Below are 18589 nucleotides of genomic sequence, written 5' to 3'. Positions count from 1 at the left end.
TTTTCACTTGTTTTGTCAAATGTTAACAGGGGTGGTGGTTAATGGCCTCAAAGTGGGTTAGGTAACCGAACTGCCCCACTAATGATGCTGCGGGCCATTTTATTTTGAAAGGGACCTGCCACGAGATGTCCAAAGCATCCGATGAAGGGTCACTGACCTGAAACATTAACTCTGTTTCTCTCTCCACAGATGCTGCTAGTATTTCCAGCATTTCTTGTTTTTATTTCAGATTTCCAGCACCTGCAGTATTTTGCTTTTATTTATGTCCAAAGCACATGCTTGTTTCAGGCAGACATCCCCTTTTAATGAGCAAGTTGGGATTCTACAACAGAAATGATACCCTAGTTGCCATTTTAGGTTGGTGCAGGTCACATGCGTGTAGTGCATGTTCTGATCAGTACCATGGGTGATGGAGTTGAAAAGGCCCAACAAAGCTACGTTTGGAATTATCTTCTAATACAAAAGCAAAATACTGCAGATGCTAGAAATTTGAAATAAAAACAGAAACTGCTGGAACTGCTTAGCAGGTCAGCCAACATCTGTGGAGAGAGAAGCAAAGTAAACATTTCAGGTCAATAACCTTTCATCACACTCTGTTTCTCCCTACACAGATGCTGCCTGACCTGCTGAGTATTTCCAACATTTTCTGTTTTCATTTTGGAATTATCTTTGAGGGATCTATGGAATGAATATTCTTCCAGGCCCTTCAGAATTAATGTGCGCCACTGTCACCCCTGGACAACCCCCTGAACTTATCTTGCTGCTAGTCAGGACGGCCCAATATTGATAGGCCACAATCCAGCGAGCTGCATCCGGACACTTGCTTAGCATCCTGAAGCTGGTCGGCCGATGTAAATTACGCCAGGACCTCAGAATGGTGGCCACCCCTTCATGTCGAATGCAGACAACTAGCTAACGAGCTTTCAACCCCGTGGTCCATTAAATTTGCATTTATTTTACGAAAAGATGCCGACACGATCCTGCCAGACTTACGCCGTTGCCAAAGATCAACGTTCGCCCAGGTATGCTCTGTAAAGGGTAATAACTAAAATTTTGAAAAGGTCCTCTGTTCCAAGCATTGCAACTTCACGAAGGTGGCACTTTATGTTTAAAGATCCTCTGTGGAGACATTATAAGCTATTTGCACATTCTTTGTTTCTAACATCTTTTTATTGCCTCACTGAGATGATCATTTATATCCTTTAACAGAATCCTGCTTCTATACTGAGTAGTTTGTGGATCCATCAACCCAGTTACCTCCTCTCAGTAATTGGAATCTGTGTTGTCTCATTTCCTCATCCTTTCCCCCACCCCTCCTTTTCTCTTTCCATAAAGGGGCTTGCTTAACTTTGAGTTTCCCATTCTGAAGAAGGGTTACACCTGGCTTTGCCTGCAACGACGCTGTAGGACCTGCTGCGAATTTCCATTTTAGAAATTTATCTTTCTACATTGTTATACAGAGATTTTAATGAACAGATTACAGTTGAGGGTTTCTACTGAACTACATAAGCTGGATGTCCGTACAAGCACACTGGAGTTTAATGTTTGGAGATCAGAGATGCCAGTAGTAAGCAAAGGCTTTATTAATAACTGGACAGTCAGCAAACAATATAACATAGTACAAGATGAGACTTCTTCACATTGGACATGTGAGTAAAGTAAAAACTGGTTTGTCATCAAGTCTCCTCTGATTTTTGATGTAATATGCCTCTTAATACATCACTTAACTTTAACAAAGGCGATGGTTTGGAATGAACTTACCTTGGACCCATTTTAGTCAGTTTATCCATGTCTCATGCCTAAAGGGAGGCCCAAGCTATACAATTCAAAAAGAAACATTTTGTGGGTTTTGTTCAGATATGTGTTGAACCAGAAGTTTTTGAAAATGTAACACTGCTTGATCTTCATTGATTTTCAGAAAGCCTACTTATTCAGATTAGAGGGCCTGCCTGAAGCCTTCAAATAGTGCCAGTCAGGATAGATAGCTTCCGTTGATGGCGACAAAAGGAAAAGAACCACTATGCAAGAATATTACTCATATAATAGCTTAGCACAGCAGCTGCACACTATAATATTTTCCACTTTGAGGAGTTAGCTAAGCTCAATAATAAATTAAAAACTATATCACAGAATCACAGTCACAGAATTGTTACAGCACAGGAGGCTATTTGACCCATTGCATCTGCATCAGCTCTCCAAATGAGCAATTCACCTAATGCCATTCTCTTGCCTTCTCTCCATTAACCTGCACATTCTTCCTTTTCAGATAACAGTCTAATTCTCTTTCGAATGCCTTGATTGAACCTGCCTCCACCACACTCTCAGGCAGTGCATTCCAGATCCTAACCACTCGCTGCCTGAAGAAGCTTTTCCTCTTGTTGCTTTTGCCAATCACTTTAAACCTGTGCTCTCTGGTTCTCGATCCTTTCATGAGTGGGAACAGTTTCTCCCTATCTACTCTGTCCAGATCCCTCATGATTTTGAGTATCTCTATTAAATCTCCTCTCAGCCTACTCTTCTCCAAGGAAAACAGTCCCAACCTTTCCAATCTATCTTCATAATTGAAGTTCCTCATCCCGGAACGATTCTCGTGAATCTTTTCTGTACTCTCTCCACATCTTTCTGAAAGTGCAGCACCGTAATACTTAGCTGAGGCCAAACTAATGTCTTATACAAGTTCAACATAACCTCATTGCTCTTGTACGCTATTAATATATTAATAAGCCCAGGATAATGTATGCTTTATTAACTGCTCTCTCAACTTGAACTACCACCTGTTACAACCAAGGCGGGAGTAATGCATTGTTAATTCAGTCCCACTACTCCACAGATCACAGCACATCAAGAATGTTTTTCACCTACCAAAGAATAGTCAAATTAGACACTATTTGTCCCCCAGAATAAATCATACCAAACCAGGTTTCTTCAAACAACATTAATTATTTATTAGAAAAGGAATAATATGTCTTAAACAATAATGAGATGAATCTATATGTGAAAAGTTTTCTTAAAACTCCTTATTCTTCCTAGCCCTCATGCACACACACGTACATTCAAAAAACGGTTAACCGGGAAAAAGGATTTTTGGTTCACAGCTGTTTCTTAGGAATAAAAAGGAAAGAATAAAATGACTGCATTTATCATGTTCTGATAGGATGTTTTCGGTATGGTGAGGTGTCCCAGAGTCGAATAGTCAGATACCACTTGACATCTCTCCAGGCAAGGTTGATGAACAGTCTGTAATGGGTAGGCATTCAAGGCAATTTGTCTGCAGCAAGCATCACACAGTTCTTTCAGCAAAGGGTGTAGTAACAGGTCTGCTTGGGTTTTTAAAAAGCAGCAGTTTAGCAGTAGAGGCTTTCTTGAGATTTCAGGGTGGGATTCTTCATATCCATGTTGCTACTACCCCTTTTATTCCAGGAGTTATAATCTTGCTCAAAAGTCTGTTGTGCAGCACTGTATCAAATGCCTTTTGGAAGTCCAGGTACACCACATCAACAGTGTTGCCCTTATCAACCCTCTCTGTTATCTTTTCAAAAAACTCCAGCAAGTTACTTAAACATGATTTTCCCTTAACGAATCTGTGCTGGCTTTCCTTAATTAATCCACATTTGTCCATGTGACTAGAAATTTGGTCCCAAATTATTGTTTCTGGAAGCTTCCCCACCACCGAAGTTAAATTGACTGGCCTGGAGTTGCTGAGCTTATCTTTACACCCTTTGTTGAACAAGGGTGTAGCATTTGCAATTTGGCCCGAGCCCGAAAGCCGGACCCGGAAGAGCGGCCTAACCTGACCCCGACAAATGTCGTCAGGTTTGGGTCGGGTAGCAGGCCTTTACTCTGACCCCACCTATTATCTGACTATTCCCTACTTTAATGCTATCTATCTCTCTCAGTATTTTTTGCACTTTGGTATTCCTCTGATATTTCCTTCTGGTTCCCACACCCCTACCAAGTTAGTTTAAACCCTTCCCAATAGCACTAGCACCTCACCCCACAAGGAAATTTGTCCCATCTCTGCTCAGGTGCAACCCGCCCAGACTGTACAGGTCCCACCTTCTCCAGAACTGGTCCCAGTGCCCCAGGAGTCTAAAGCACTCCTGCACCATCTTTCCAGCCACGCATTCATCTATCTTGTGTCAATGCCATTGACTTGTTCTTTTGCTGTTTAATAAATTTGTCTCACAGTTCAAACCTAAATTGAAGTAAGAAGGATGAAGTGATAAAACAAGAGGACATAAACTGAAGAATATTACAAATTCACCGAGACCTATGGGCAAATGAATATGTTTACTTATTATTTTGTAATGTGGGCCAAACACAACATGTAGACGTCATGTCTACCCAAGTTTCATCAGCACTAGCATGCTAAAATGTATGAATCAGAGGCAAAATATGTATGCAAAATTTCCAAGAATGACCGCAAGACCTTCCCGAAGCTATTCTCGCCTCTGCAGCTACTGGGTTTACAAGGCCCAAAAAACACAGTCAGCCACTGTTAAACCTGTGGATCAAGTTAAATCAGAGGCTACCACCCTCATTAACATATTTAAATTGCCAACCCATGTCTTGGGAGTGGGTTGACTGCCTCGCCCTTGTCTCAGCAACGTTAGAGGCAAATTACGGTCGGGTTGCAAATTTTTAAAATTTTAACATCTGACCCACCACCAACCCACCCATTTTTGGAGGTTAAAATTCACTCCCATGTTTCTAGAGAGAAAAGTTACACTAGTGAATTACAACATTGCTGATCCAACCCCAGGAAAAGGTGATGTGATTTCTGAGGTAGGAAGTATCTACTTCAAAATGTAGATCAATCAGTTCCGGAACATTACTACTTACTTGAATTCATGAAAGATAAAGAGCTTTAAACTAATCAATGACTTCTTCAGGTTTCAGAAAATTCACTTATCTGTGAATTTGCAGAGTAAGCAACTGGAACGATATTTATATAGCGTCTATAATGTAATAAATGTCCTGAGGGACTTCACAGAGAAGAAATGAAGGCAGAACACTGGTGGAAGAGTTGGAGAAATGATCAGAAGTTTGGTGAAAAAGGACAGGCTTTGAGGAGGGTTTTGAAGGTGGAGTCAGAAGCCTGGCTTTAGCAACAGAGTCCCAGAGAGTCAGGTGAAGAGTGGAGCAGACTAAGACCACAAATTACCTGGAACTCGTTGCCTGCGAGGGTGGTGGAAACAGAGACAATGATTTCAAAAGAGAATTGGATGGGCACTTGAGAGAAATAAACTTGCAAGGCGACAGGAATACAGCGAGGGAATGGGACTGGATTCCTCTAAAGCATCAGCACGGACTCAATGGGCTGAATGGCTTCCTTCTGTGCCATATTGACTCTATAACTCTAAGCTAGAGTCAGAGGATCAAAAGGCCTGGGATGTGAGGCTAGAGAAGTAGGTCGAGGTGAGGCAGGGATGAGGTTTGTGAACAAAAATGAGATGTTGAATTTGATGCATTGGAGAAAATAAACCAGTGAATGAGAACAGGAATGCTATGCAAATGGAGAGGTCACTGAAGTTTTGGACAACGTGGAGAAAATGTATGATGGAGTATGGACCTCAAGAGACTGATGAGCAGAGAGGTAAAGCCAAGATGGATAATGTTATGGAGGTAGAAGTAAGATGCCTTGGTGATGGACAGAATATTGGGTTTGAATTTCAGTTCTGGCTTGAACATGAGATTAAGGTTTTGCACCATCTGTTTCAGCCTGATCAAGTGGTCAGGAGGATGATACACTCAAAGTCATAGGTTGGAGTTTTTGGCAAAAATTGATTTTATTCTTCACAATGTTCAAGTGGATGAAATTATGGCTCCTACATGACTTAAATCGAAGACAGGCAGCTTAACAGCATGGAGTTTTGGAGCTGGTGCAGAGTCATAGAGTTATACAGCACAGAAACAGGCCCTTCGGCCCATCATGTCCATGCCGGCCATCAAGCACCTATCTAATCTAATCCCATTTTCCAGCACTCGGCACGTAGGCCTTGTATGCGATGGCGTTTTAAGTGCTCATCTAGATACTTCTTAAATGTTGTGAGGGTTCCTGCCTCAACCATCCCTTCAGGCAATGTGCTCCAAATTCCAACCACCCTCTGCATGAAAAAATATTTCCTCAAATCTCCTCTAAACCTCCTGCCCCTTACCTTAAGTCTATGCCCCCTCCACTAAGGGAAAAAGTTTCTTCCTATCTACCCTATCTATGCCCCTGATAATTTTGTATACCTCAATCAGGTCTCCCCTCAGCCTTCTCTGCCCTAAGGAAAATAACCCTAGCCTATCCAGTCTCTCTTCACAGCTGAAATGCTCCAGCCCAGGCAACATCCTGGTGAATCTCCTCTGCACCCTCTCCAGTTCAATCACATCCTTCCTATAGTGTGGCAACCAGAACTCTGCACAGTACTCCAGCTGTGGCCGAACTAGCGTCTAACACAGCTCCATCATAACCTCCCTGCTCTTATATTCTATGCCTCGGCTAACAAAGGCAAGTATCCCATATGCCTTCCTAACCACCTTATCTACCTGTGCTGCTGCCTTCAATGATCTATGGACAAGTACACCAAGGTCCCTCTGACCCTCTGCACTTCCTAGGGTCTTAGCACCCATTGTATATTCCCTTGCCTGTTAGTCCTCACAAAGTGCACCACCTCACACTTCCCAGGATTAAATTCCATTTGTCACTGCTCTGCCCATCTTACCAGCCCATCTACATCGTCCTGTAATCTAAGGCTTTCCTCCTCACTATTTACGACACCAATTTTTGTGTCATCTGTGAACTTACTGATCATACCTCCTATATTCGTGTCTAAATCATAAATGTACACTACAAACAGCAAGGGTCCCAGCACCGATCCCTGTGGAACACCACTGGTCACAGGCTTCCAATCGTAAAAATAACCCTCGACCATCACCCTCTGCCTCCTGCCACTTAAGCCAATTTTGGATCCAATGTGCCAAATTGCCCTGGATCCCATGGGCTCTTACCTTCTTAACCAGTCTCCCATGCGGGACCTTATCAAAAGCCTTACTGAAGTCCATGTAGACCACATCAACTGCTTTACCCTCATCTACACATCTAGTCACCTCCTCGAAAAATTCAATCAAGTTTGTGAGACATGATCTCCCCCTGACAAAGCTATGCTGACTATCCTTGATTAATCCCTGCCTCTCCAAGTGGAGATTCATCCTGTCCCTCAGAATTTTTCCAAATGTTTCCCTACCACTGATGTTAGACTAACCAGCCTGTAATTACCTGGTTTATCCCGCTACCCTTCTTGAATAATGGTACCATATTCGTTGTCCTCAATCCTCTGGTACCTCTCCTGTGGCCAGAGAGGATTTGAACATTTCTGTTAGAGCCCCTGCAAAATCCTCCCTTGCCTCACATAACAGCCTGGAATACATCCCATCTGGACCTGGGGATTTATCCACTTTTAAGCCTGCTAAAACCACTCATACTTCCTCCCTTTCAATGCTAATTTGTTCAAGTATATCACAAACCCCCTCCCTGATCTCTACACCTACATCGTCCTTCTCCATTGTGAACACAGATGAAAAGAAATCATTTAAAACCTCACCTACGTCCTCATGCCCCACACACAGACTGACACTTTGGTCCCTTATGGGCCCTACTCGTTCCCTGGTTATCCTCTTGCCGTTATTATACTATAGGGGATTTTCCTTTATCTTGTCCACCAGTGTTTTTTCATGCCCCCTCTTCACTCTGGGTATTTCAGCACACAAATGGAAATTTACTTCATCCCGTTGGAAAGTGGATCGGAGGGGAAACATGTAACAGCAGAAAAACGAGGGGGCAGGGATGAATTCTTGGTGAGTTCCGGAGGTGATCATGAAGCGAAGAAACCATTGTTGGAAATGCACTGGCTATATTGTAACTCATTGGCAAGGAACAGTATCCAGGTCATGGAGCAGACTTGGTGGAGGAAGTGGGGAGTACTTGATGCTGTTGTCAGGGTGTCAGCCAGACTGACAGAATTGAACGATCACACTGTTTTCAGTATATGTTTAATAAACACAGAACAAAAGGCGAAAACGTAATTTTTGTTTTGATTATGTTGGATAAAGAGACATGGGGCTGAATTTTAATCGGGCGCCACACTACGCGGCAGCGCCCTTTGAACTCGGCGTGGTGCCCACATTCAGCAGTCGCCAAGCAGCCCCCACAATATTTGGCACGAGGGCTGATTTAAATAGTGGGGATGGAGCACCCGCCCCCGTTGATGTGCAGGGGCGGCCTCTGTGTCCCTGGAAAAGGTGTCCGCAACACCGCGCAGGCGCCATTTTTAAAGGGCTTTAAGCTCTTAGAATTACTTAAAATTTTTAAACAGACAGCATTATTAAATTTTTATTCAATGATACGAAATATGTGGATGGGCCTTCCCCAACCCCCACAATGGTCATTTCAATGCCCAAAATGACCAACACATTCCTTTTTCTCTACCCCAACTTTACCCCCTAAACGTATAACATTTGGCCGATAACCCCTTCCCACCACCCCCATATCCAATAAAAATTGATTTCCCAACTCCTCCACCCCTCCCACCCTGAAATATTATTACTCCCCCCACACCCCCCACCAGGTTCTCGCCTTGGATCTCCGTGTGGGGTTCCAAAGGTGCGCAAAGGCCGAACGGAGGCCGTAAAAACGGCCTGAGGAGGCAGGTAAGTTAATTTGAATGTATTTAATGGCAATCTACATTTGAGGATGAAGGGCTCACTGCCAGGTGGTGGTGGTGGGGGGGGCGCACCGAGGTCCCCCCGCTGCCGGTAGTATGCGGCGGGCCCTTCTCGACGTCGCAGGTTGAGGTGGGCCTCTCCCTGCAGAATTTTACCGGTCCCCGCGCCGCGACCCGCAGTGCCGAGGGGCCGGTAAAAGTCGGCCCATGGTGTGTGAACCACGTTACCCTTGATTGTGTGTGGTACTGGACATTACCTACTGTTATACAAGTGTTGGAGACTCTGGGTGGCCTGGACTTCACTTTTGAAATTGTGATTGATCTAATTAAAAAGTGAAGGAAGCCATCACACTTGTTAATTAGAATTAGAACATTACAGCACAGTACAGGCCCTTCGGCCCTCGGTGTTGCGCCGACCTGTGAAACCATCTGACCTACACTATTCCATTTTCATCCATATGTCTATCCAATGACCACTTAAATGCCCTTAAAGTTGGCGAGTCTACTACTGTTGCAGGCAGCGTTCCACGCCCCTACTACTCTCTGAGTAAAGAAACTACCTCTCACATCTGTCCTATATCACCCCTCAACTTAAAGCTATGTCCCCTCGTGTTTGCCATCACCATCCGAGGAAAAAGACTCTCACTATCCACCCTATCTAACCCTCTGATTATCTTATATGTCTCTATTAAGTCACCTCTCCTCCTCCTTCTCTCCAACGAAAACAACCTCAAGTCCCTCAGCCTTTCCTCGTAAGACCTTCCCTCCATACCAGGCAACATCCTAGTAAATCTCCTCTGCACCCTTTCCAAAGCTTCCACATCCTTCCTATAATGCGGTGACCAGAACTGCACGCAATACTCCAGGTGCGGCCTCACCAGAGTTTTGTACAGCTGCAGCATGACCTCGTGGCTCCGAAACTCGATCCCCCTACTAATAAAAGCTAACACACCATATGCCTTCTTAACAGCCCTATTAACCTGGGTAGCAACTTTCAGGGATTTATGTACCTGGACACCAAGATCTCTCTGTTCATCTACACTACCAAGAATCTTCCCATTAGCCCAGTACTCTGCATTCCTGTTACTCCTTCCAAAGTGAATCACCTCACACTTTTCCGCATTAAACTCCATTTGCCATCTCTCAGCCCAGCTCTGCAGCCTATGTCCCTCTGTACCCTACAACATCATTCGGCACTATCCACAACTCCACCGACCTTCGTGTCATCCGCAAATTTACTAACCCACCCTTCTACACCCTCTTCCAGGTCATTTATAAAAATGACAAACAGCAGTGGCCCCAAAACAGATCCTTGTGGTACACCACTAGTAACTAAACTCCAGGATGAACATTTGCCATCAACCACCACCCTCTGTCTTCTTTCAGCTAGCCAATTTCTGATCCAAAGCTCTAAATCACCTTCAACCCCATACTTCCGTATTTTCTGCAATAGCCTACCGTGGGGAACCTTATCAAATGCCTTACTGAAATCCATATACACCACATCCACTGCTTTACCCTCATCCACCTGTTTGGTCACCTTCTCGAAAAACTCAATAAGGTTTGTGAGGCACGACCTACCCTTCACAAAACCGTGCTGACTATCGCTAATGAACTTATTCTTTTCAAGATGATTATAAATCCTGTCTCTTATAACCTTTTCCAACATTTTACCCACAACCGAAGTAAGGCTCACAGGTTAAAGGGGGCAATTCTGTTGCAGCTCATTTTATGACCAGGAGCAATGTTGTTTAACAAACGCCATAGAAAATCAATATTTTGGAAAGCTAAACTGTACATGTTAACAATATTTATAGAATTGCAGTATTAAATTTCTTTGTATCTATCAGTCTGCCTCCCTGGTAAACATTCTTAGATTTACAAAACAACAGAATTTTAAGAGGAAAATAAATGGAAAGTTAATTCCTGAATAAGAACATACAAGCTGAAACTCACTGGAATCTCATTACTTCTCATCTGTAAGTTGTAAATGTTTTGCATTTGTAAGTCCCATATTGATCAGATGACTGATGAATCATTATCAGTGTAACAGAAACATTTCACACTAGAATGGACTAATGCCTGCTTCAACATCTTAAACAGCTAACGTTAGGCAACTAATCACTGATAAAGTAGAAAATATCTCAATAAATAGGTGAAGGGGTGGAGGGGGGGGGGCAGTCTCCTGTCACAGTATTTGCAAGAAATTTGTCCTCCATTACTCAAAAAAAATTAAGGCAGACAGCTAGGATACCCAACGTTTGCATTTCCTGCGATCGCTTGCCCTACAAAATAATCCAATAGAAAAACACCATACCAAAATACTCAGAGTTGTGCCAGGTACAAATATATCAAAAACACCGACATAATTTTAAAAAAAATTAAACCATTCTACTAAAATAAATGTGATTAATGGTGGCCATTTTTAGTTCATGCATCTACAGAAAGCATTCCCAAATCATTAATTCTCTACGCTAACATAGTTGTACAACAGAAAGGACTAAGTGAAGAGAAAGGCAGGGGTAATAAGTTCAGTAGAACTATCCCAAAATAAGTGGGTGAGGGACTGCATGCTTCTGTACTCGAACAGCAGTTCTACTCAGTACTACATCTCTAATGTGTCTACATTCCTCAGCAATGCAAACGTGTCTAATACAATTAAGAGAGTAAAACAAGAGCATGCACATCTTACCTGGACGAACTAATAATTTGATATTTTTTAAGAGGAAATGAATGGGAGAAAGAGCTGGTATTAGATCAAGTTATTTTGATGGCAGATTCCATTAGTAAAATGTTAGTTTGTAGCTTTTCTCGGGAAAAAATTGCTTTCCAGCCAGTAAGCACCAGATAGCTTTTGACAGACTTGCTGCCCCCACCAAAGCTGTGCAAAGCAGCCAATGAGAAAAGTATTTCAGATGTTTTGTCTTCCCTTCAGCAGGCTGGGATAAATTATATCAGGGTTTTTTGTATTGTGAGAAAACAAAAAGTCAAACGAAATAGCACCGATGGCATTTGTGCACTCTCCTCTTTCCAAACATCTGTAATTAATGTGATTCATAAGATCGGTCTGAAGGCACCTCAACGGAGTACAATAAACCCAGTGCCTTTTCTGTTTCCAAAATGATAACATATAAGATTTTTTTAAAAAGTAGACTTTTATTCCATTTTCCCTGTTCTATTCAACCTACCAATAAAGGACTGAAACATTTCATCTACAATATGGTGTAAATGTTCACCAAATTCCATTGGTTCCCATCCCACTTGTGTAACTATGGATCGCCTGCAATCAATTTCATTTGACGTTTGGTAGGTGCTCACAACAAAAAATAATTTGCAAAAAATTGCATTTATTTTGAAGTTTTAGTGTATTAATGTACTACCATTGATATTTTCAATTTCACTGGAAAGTTAGTGACAAGATTAGGAGCTAGGCAGTTGATGCACACGGAAGGTTCCATTGCTTTCCTCATCTCGTTGAATTGCTGAAGCATAAGACAGAGATAACAATGTAGGGCACAGATTCTCTCAATGTTGCCCAATGTTGTAGGTTTTTTTTTTAAAGCAAACAACTGTTGAAAGTCAAACTTAAACAGCCAATGAGTTACATTTCTTATCGCAGCATTTTCTAAACAATTTAGAGTCAGCACCAATAGCGGCAACTTGTCATATGCCAGCTGAGTATTTAAGATTGTTTGTTATAGTGTACCATCCAATTTGCAGTTTTACTAAAATACATGTTATTTGATCAATGTTGTGATGCATTGAGAAAATTATATAGTTTTCTCCTATTCCCAGGTCAGGTGAGCAAAAATTTTCTCGGACAGCAGGTGCTGGTAATGGCCCTGCAGTTGGCAATAACATCCCCTCTGGACCCATCTTTTGTTTCTTCATTGTCCCTTTACCACCCTCTTTTTGCCTTGCACCATCATCCTTTTTGCATTTGATCAATCCTGCTCTCCACCCTATCATGGACCACTCCTTTTGTTCTTTCAATCCCCCCAACCCTCGCCTGATTTCCTGGCTTTGTACTTGCTGATAAATGGTAAAATCTATAACTTCTTCCAGTTCTAATGAAAGATCATCAATCTGAAATGTTAACTTTGTGTCTCTCTTCACAGATGCTGCCTGACCTGCTGAGGGCTTCCAGCATTTTCTCAAGTGATTGGCGGCCCTGCTCACCGAATCATAGTATCTTTCAGCACAGATGGTCCATCGTGCTTGCTCTTTTAAAGAGATATCCAATTAGTTCCACTCCTCTGCTCTTTGCCTAAAGCCTTGCAAAGTTTTCCTTTTCAAGTATATATTCAACCCTTTTGAAAATTACTATTGAATCTGTTTCCACCACCCTTTCAGGCAGTGCATTCCAGATCATAGCAACACACTGTGTAAAAAAAATTCTCATCTCCTCTCAGGTTCTTTTGCCAATTATCTTAAATCTGTGGCCTCCAGTTATCAACCATGTATGGATGTTCAAAGAAGATACCCCCATTTGTTGCCATGCTGACAACTAATGTAATTATGAATAAAAGTAATCCTCCTATTCACAAATTATGTGAGAAAACAGCTCAATTCCTCTAGACTGCCATCCCAACGTAAAATAAATGTGTCCTGGAAAAAGGAGCCATCGACTAACTGTTAAGAAACAAAGTAAGGAGAACACATTAAAATGCTCCCAAAGTTGTGGATTTCATACTTGTAAATCATTTAAAAATCTCAAAATATAGAATAGCAGAAAAAAAATTACATGCTGGAAACATTAGTAAATTTATTAACATGAGTATTAGTTCACAAATTACCCCGTCAGAAGAAACTGTGTACAGAACTATAAATAGAAATAATTAGCATTTTTGCCTATAATCCACTGGAACGGCAAAGTTAAAAAGTATTGTTGCACTTACTCTGAAGAGTCTATGAAGTATATTACAAGTGCACCAATGCTGAGAGCAAAGACCAAGACAACCTGAAAATGAGAGAAAGAAACAGTTATTAAGATACTGGACTGAAGACGAGATTTTAACAAATGCAAAGTGAATTACAAATACAATCAGCAAGAAATGTTGATGTGTTGATTACTGTTGACTTCTAATCAATACTGACTTTACACGAGGATGCCAGCTAAATTAAATGCGTCAGTGTTTTGCTAAGGCGAGTTGCTGCGTGTTTTTACAATAAATAAAAAATAAATTTCTCCTTATACTTCACACATTAGTAAATCCATCATGTTCTGGGCTTTGAATTCAATGTTCACCTCAGTAACAGTCAGAAGAATTATGTAGTATAAACTAACTTGTGGACAGACTGATTAGTTAATGAGACTGCCAAATTTGGTCTACAATTGATGATATGGTAATAAAATCTTTTATTAGATTTGCTACTTGACTTAATTTGAGAACAGCACAAATAAGAACACACAAATTAGGAGCAGGAGTAGGTCCCTCAGCCCCTCGAGCCTGCTCCACCATTCAATAAAATCATGGCTGATCTGATTGTAACCTCGACTCCACATTCCCGCCTACCCCCGATAACCTTGCACCCCCTTGCTTATCAAGAATTTATCTACCTTTACCTCAAGAATATTCGAAGACTCTTTTTCCACTGCCTTTTGAGGAAGAGTTCCAAAGACTCCCAACCCTCAGAGAAAAGATTTCTCCTCATCACTGTCTTAAATGGGTGACCCCTTATTTTTAAACAATGACCCCTGGTTCTAGATTCTCCCAAAAGGGGAAACATCCTTTCCATATCTACTCTGTCAAGCCCCCTTCGGATCTTATATGTTTCAATCAAGTCGCCTCTTACTCTTCTAAACTCCAGCGGATAAAAGTCTAGCCTGTCCAACCTTTCTCATAAGACAACCCGTCCATTCAAGGTATTTGTCTAGTAAACCTTCTCTGAAGAGCTTCCAACGCATTTCATCCTTCCTTAAATAAGGAGACCAATACTACACTCCAGATGTGGTCACAATGCCCTGTATAACTGAAGCATAACCTCCATACTTTTGTATTCAATTCCTCCCGCAATATACATTCTATTAGCTTTCCTAATTACCTGCTGAACCTGCATTCTAACCTTTTGTGATTCATGCACTAGGGCACCCAGATCCCTCTGCAGCTCAGAGCTCTGCAATTTCTCACCATTTATATGATATGCTTCTTTTTTATTCTTCCTACCAAAATGGACAATTTCACATTTTCCCACATTATATTCCATTTGTCAGATCTTTTCCACTCATTTAACCTATCTATATATCCCTTTGTAGCCTCATGTCCTCTTCACAACTTACTTTCCTACTGTTATGAGAGTGTTTCTATGTTTTGTAAAATATGTTTTTAAGGACTTATAGTTGAATTATGGACATCAATTCATCGGGCAGCTTGAAGAGAGCTGAACTTTGTTTTTTTTTAAAGAAGTCACCAGAAGGTTCCTAGACTTGGCTTGTAAACAAATCATTACTGGAAGGCACACCTGTTTTCAGATAAAATATCAGCAGGGAGCTTGTTGTTTTGACTTTAGGAAGATGTTTACAAAGAAGTGACCGGTCAAGATTTAGAGGTCAGGAGGCTTGACATCTGTAATGTTTTTGGTTTCAAAAGACAGTTAGTTTTTGCCTAAGAAAAGCCCTGCTCATCTCGTTCTCTTGGAAAGAAACCCTACATATCCTGTGTGTCAGTCTCCTCTTTCCTCCTGTATTTGAAGAAACCCTACATATTGAACGTGTAGGAACTGAAACCCCTGTTGTCGCATTTCTGCTTTAAGGCCTATCTGAAACCTCTGTTGCCGCATTTCTTGGAACGCCTACCCAAACTGATCTTCAACATCACCTGGAAAGAACTATTCTGGGAAGATCGCAATTGGGACACCAAACCAAACCAAAGGACATCTTTCCATATCTTCTGTTTTTTTCAATAATGAACAAATATTCCACCTAAGTGTTGTTTTTGTCTTTTTTTTTGTAACAGAGCTCTAAACAAAAATCCCTTTTATTTTCTGGTTAACCAGTATATATGTGTGTGTGTGTGCGCATGATGGACTAAGGTAAAAAGGGAACTGTGTGTTTATGCTTTACTTCATTACTGGTTAAGACTTCTTGTATGATAAACTGATAATTTTGTTGTTTATTAAAGAAACCTGGTTGGTGTGTTTTATTCTGGGAAAAATAGAGTATATGATTGACCATATCGGTAAGTGGGAAAATTTAAAGATATGTTGTAACCTGTGGAGAAGTGGGACTAGAATACACCATGCACTCCTCCTGCCTAGTTCATAACACTGTCATCAGCAAATTTAGCAACCATACCTTTGGTCCATTCACCCAAGTCATTTATATAAATTTTAAAAAGTTGAGGCCCCAGCACTGATCCCTGCGGCACACCACTTGTTGCATCTTGCCAAACAGAAAATGACCCATTTATGCCTACTCCATTTCCTGTTAGCTAGCCAATCTTCTATCCATGCCAATAGGTTACCCACTACACTTAAATAATGTCATAACCTACTGGCACTATGACAAACAGTGCAAGGTCAATGTTCAGGTTCAATGGTACATGGTAATCAGACTAATACAGAGTGAAATCTTTCCATTCAGTTGAACAGTTCCAACAAAGGGTCTGATACTGCAATAAAAGCAAAATACTGCAGATGCTGGAAATCTGAAATAAAAACAAGAAATGCTGGAAATGCTCAGCAGGTCTGGCAGCATCTGTGGAGAGAGAGAGGCAGTGTTAACATTTCAGGTCTGTGACCCTTCTTCAGAACTGGCAAATAATAGAAATGTAAGAGGTTTTAAGCAAATAAAGCGCGGGTGGGGTAAGAGATAACAAAAGGCAAGGTGTTAATAGGACAGGGTCACAGAGAATAACTGACCAGAAGGTCATGGAGCAAAGACAAATGGTATGTTAATGGTGTGCTGAAAGACAAAGCGTCAGTGCAGATTGGGTGTTAATGGACAGAAAAATGACCAGCCCTGGCCCAAAGCACAAACATGAAAAAAGAGTGGGCAAGAGTGGTAAGAAAAATGAATGATGAAACAAACTAAAATCAAATAAAAAAAGAGAAAAAATAGCTGAAAATAAAAAAGGGAGCCATCATGCTCTGAAATTATTGAACGCAATGTTCAGTCCGACAGGCTGTAGCGTGCCTAATCGGTAAATGAGATGCTGTTCCTCGAGCTTGCGTTGATGTTCACTGGAACACTGCAGCAAGCCCAGGACAGAGATGTGGGCATGAGAACAGGGGTGTGTTGAAATGGCAAGCAACCGGAAGTTCGGGGTTATGCTTTCAGACTGAGCAGAGGAGAATCTGTGTTTGTTCTCCACAGTGTACAGAAGACCACAGTGTGAGCAGCGAATAGAGTATACTAAATTGAAAGAAGTACAAATAAATCACTGCTTCACCTGAAAGGAGTGTTTGGCGCCTTGGATAGTGAGGAGAGAGGAGGTAAAAGTGCAGGTATTACACCTCCTGCAATTGCATGGGAAGGTGCCGTGGGAAGGGCTCGAGGTGTTGAGGGTGGACCAGGGTGTCACGGAGGGAACAATCCCTTCGGAATGCTGACAGGGGAGGAGAGGGGAAGATGCGTTTGGTAGTGGCATCACACTGGAGGTGGCCGAAGATGATCCTTTGGATGCGGAGGCTGGTGGGGTGGAAAGTGAGGACAAGGGGAACCCTGTCGCGGATCCGGAAGGGAGGGGAAGGGGTGAGGGTAGAGGTGCAGGAAATGGGCCGGACACAGTTGACGGCCCTGTCAACCACAGTGGGGGGGGGTGGAGAAATCCTCGGTTGAGGAAAAAGGAAGACATATCAGAAGCGCTGTCGTGGAAGGTTGCAATTGTACTTCTTTCAATTTAGTATACTGTATTTGCTGCTCACAATGTAGTCTCCTCTACACTGGGGAGACCAAACACAGATTGGGTGACCTCTTTGAGGAACACCTCTGCTCAGTCCAAAAGCATGACCCTGACCTTCCGGTTGCTTGCCATTTCAACACACCTCCACCGCTCTCATGTCCACATAGCTGTCCTGGGCTTGCTGCAGTGTTCCAGTGAACATCAACGCAAGTCCGACGAACAGCATCTCATTTATCGATTAGGCACGCTACAGCCTGTCAGACTGAACATTGAGTTCAATAATTTCAGAGTATGACGGGCCCGCCTTTTTATTTTCAGTTTTTTTTTCTTTTTCCTTTTTCTTTTATTTTATTATAGTTTGTTTCATCATTCATTTTTCTTACCACATACCTGTCCACTGTTTTTTTCATGTTTGTACTTTGGGCCAGGGCTGGTCATTGTTCTGCCCATTAACACCCAATCTGCACTAACGCTTTGTTTTTCAGCACACCATTAACATACCATTTGCCTTTGCTCCATGACCTTGTCAGTTAATCTCTGTCCTATCAACACCTTGCCTTTTGTTATCTCTTGCCCCACCCACGCTTTATTTGCTTAAAACCTATTACATTTATAACGTTTGTCAGTCCTGATGAAGGGTCACAGACCTGAAACTTTAACTCTGCTTCTCTCCCCACAGATGCTGCCAGACCTGCTGAGTATTTCCAGCATTTCTTGTTTTTATGTCTGATACTGCATCTGTGTATTTTTGGACTTTTTAAATAAATCAGTCATACAGCACAGAAGGAAGCCATCGTGCCTGCACAGGTCTTGAAACAATTATCCAATTAGTCCAATTCCCCTGTTCTTTCCCCATAGCCATTCAAATTTTTCTTTTTCAAATACATATCCAATGCCCTTTTGAAAGTTTCTATTGAATCTGCTTCCACCATCCTTTCAGGCAGTGCATTCAGATCATCATAACTCAATGCGTAGAAAAATATTCTGCTAATTTCCACCCCCACCAGATTTTTGTCAATTATCTTAAATCTTTGTCTT

General features: G+C 41.9%; 1 protein-coding gene across 6 annotated transcripts in view; it reads right to left on the bottom strand.

Moving 5' to 3' along the window:
- The window catches only part of kcnma1a (potassium large conductance calcium-activated channel, subfamily M, alpha member 1a), a 787618-nt gene that overhangs the window by 363746 nt on the left and 405283 nt on the right, over nucleotides 1-18589 (bottom strand). For all 6 annotated transcript variants that reach the window (XM_068020590.1, XM_068020585.1, XM_068020588.1 and 3 more), the window contains exon 3: nucleotides 13607-13668. In XM_068020590.1, coding sequence (XP_067876691.1) covers nucleotides 13607-13668 — 62 coding nt within the window. The remainder of the gene's footprint in view (nucleotides 1-13606; nucleotides 13669-18589) is intronic.

Source organism: Heterodontus francisci, chromosome 42, assembly GCF_036365525.1.
Source record: "Heterodontus francisci isolate sHetFra1 chromosome 42, sHetFra1.hap1, whole genome shotgun sequence".
In the NCBI taxonomy this organism is placed as follows: domain Eukaryota; kingdom Metazoa; phylum Chordata; class Chondrichthyes; order Heterodontiformes; family Heterodontidae; genus Heterodontus; species Heterodontus francisci.
This window is presented reverse-complemented; position numbering and strand designations above follow the sequence as displayed.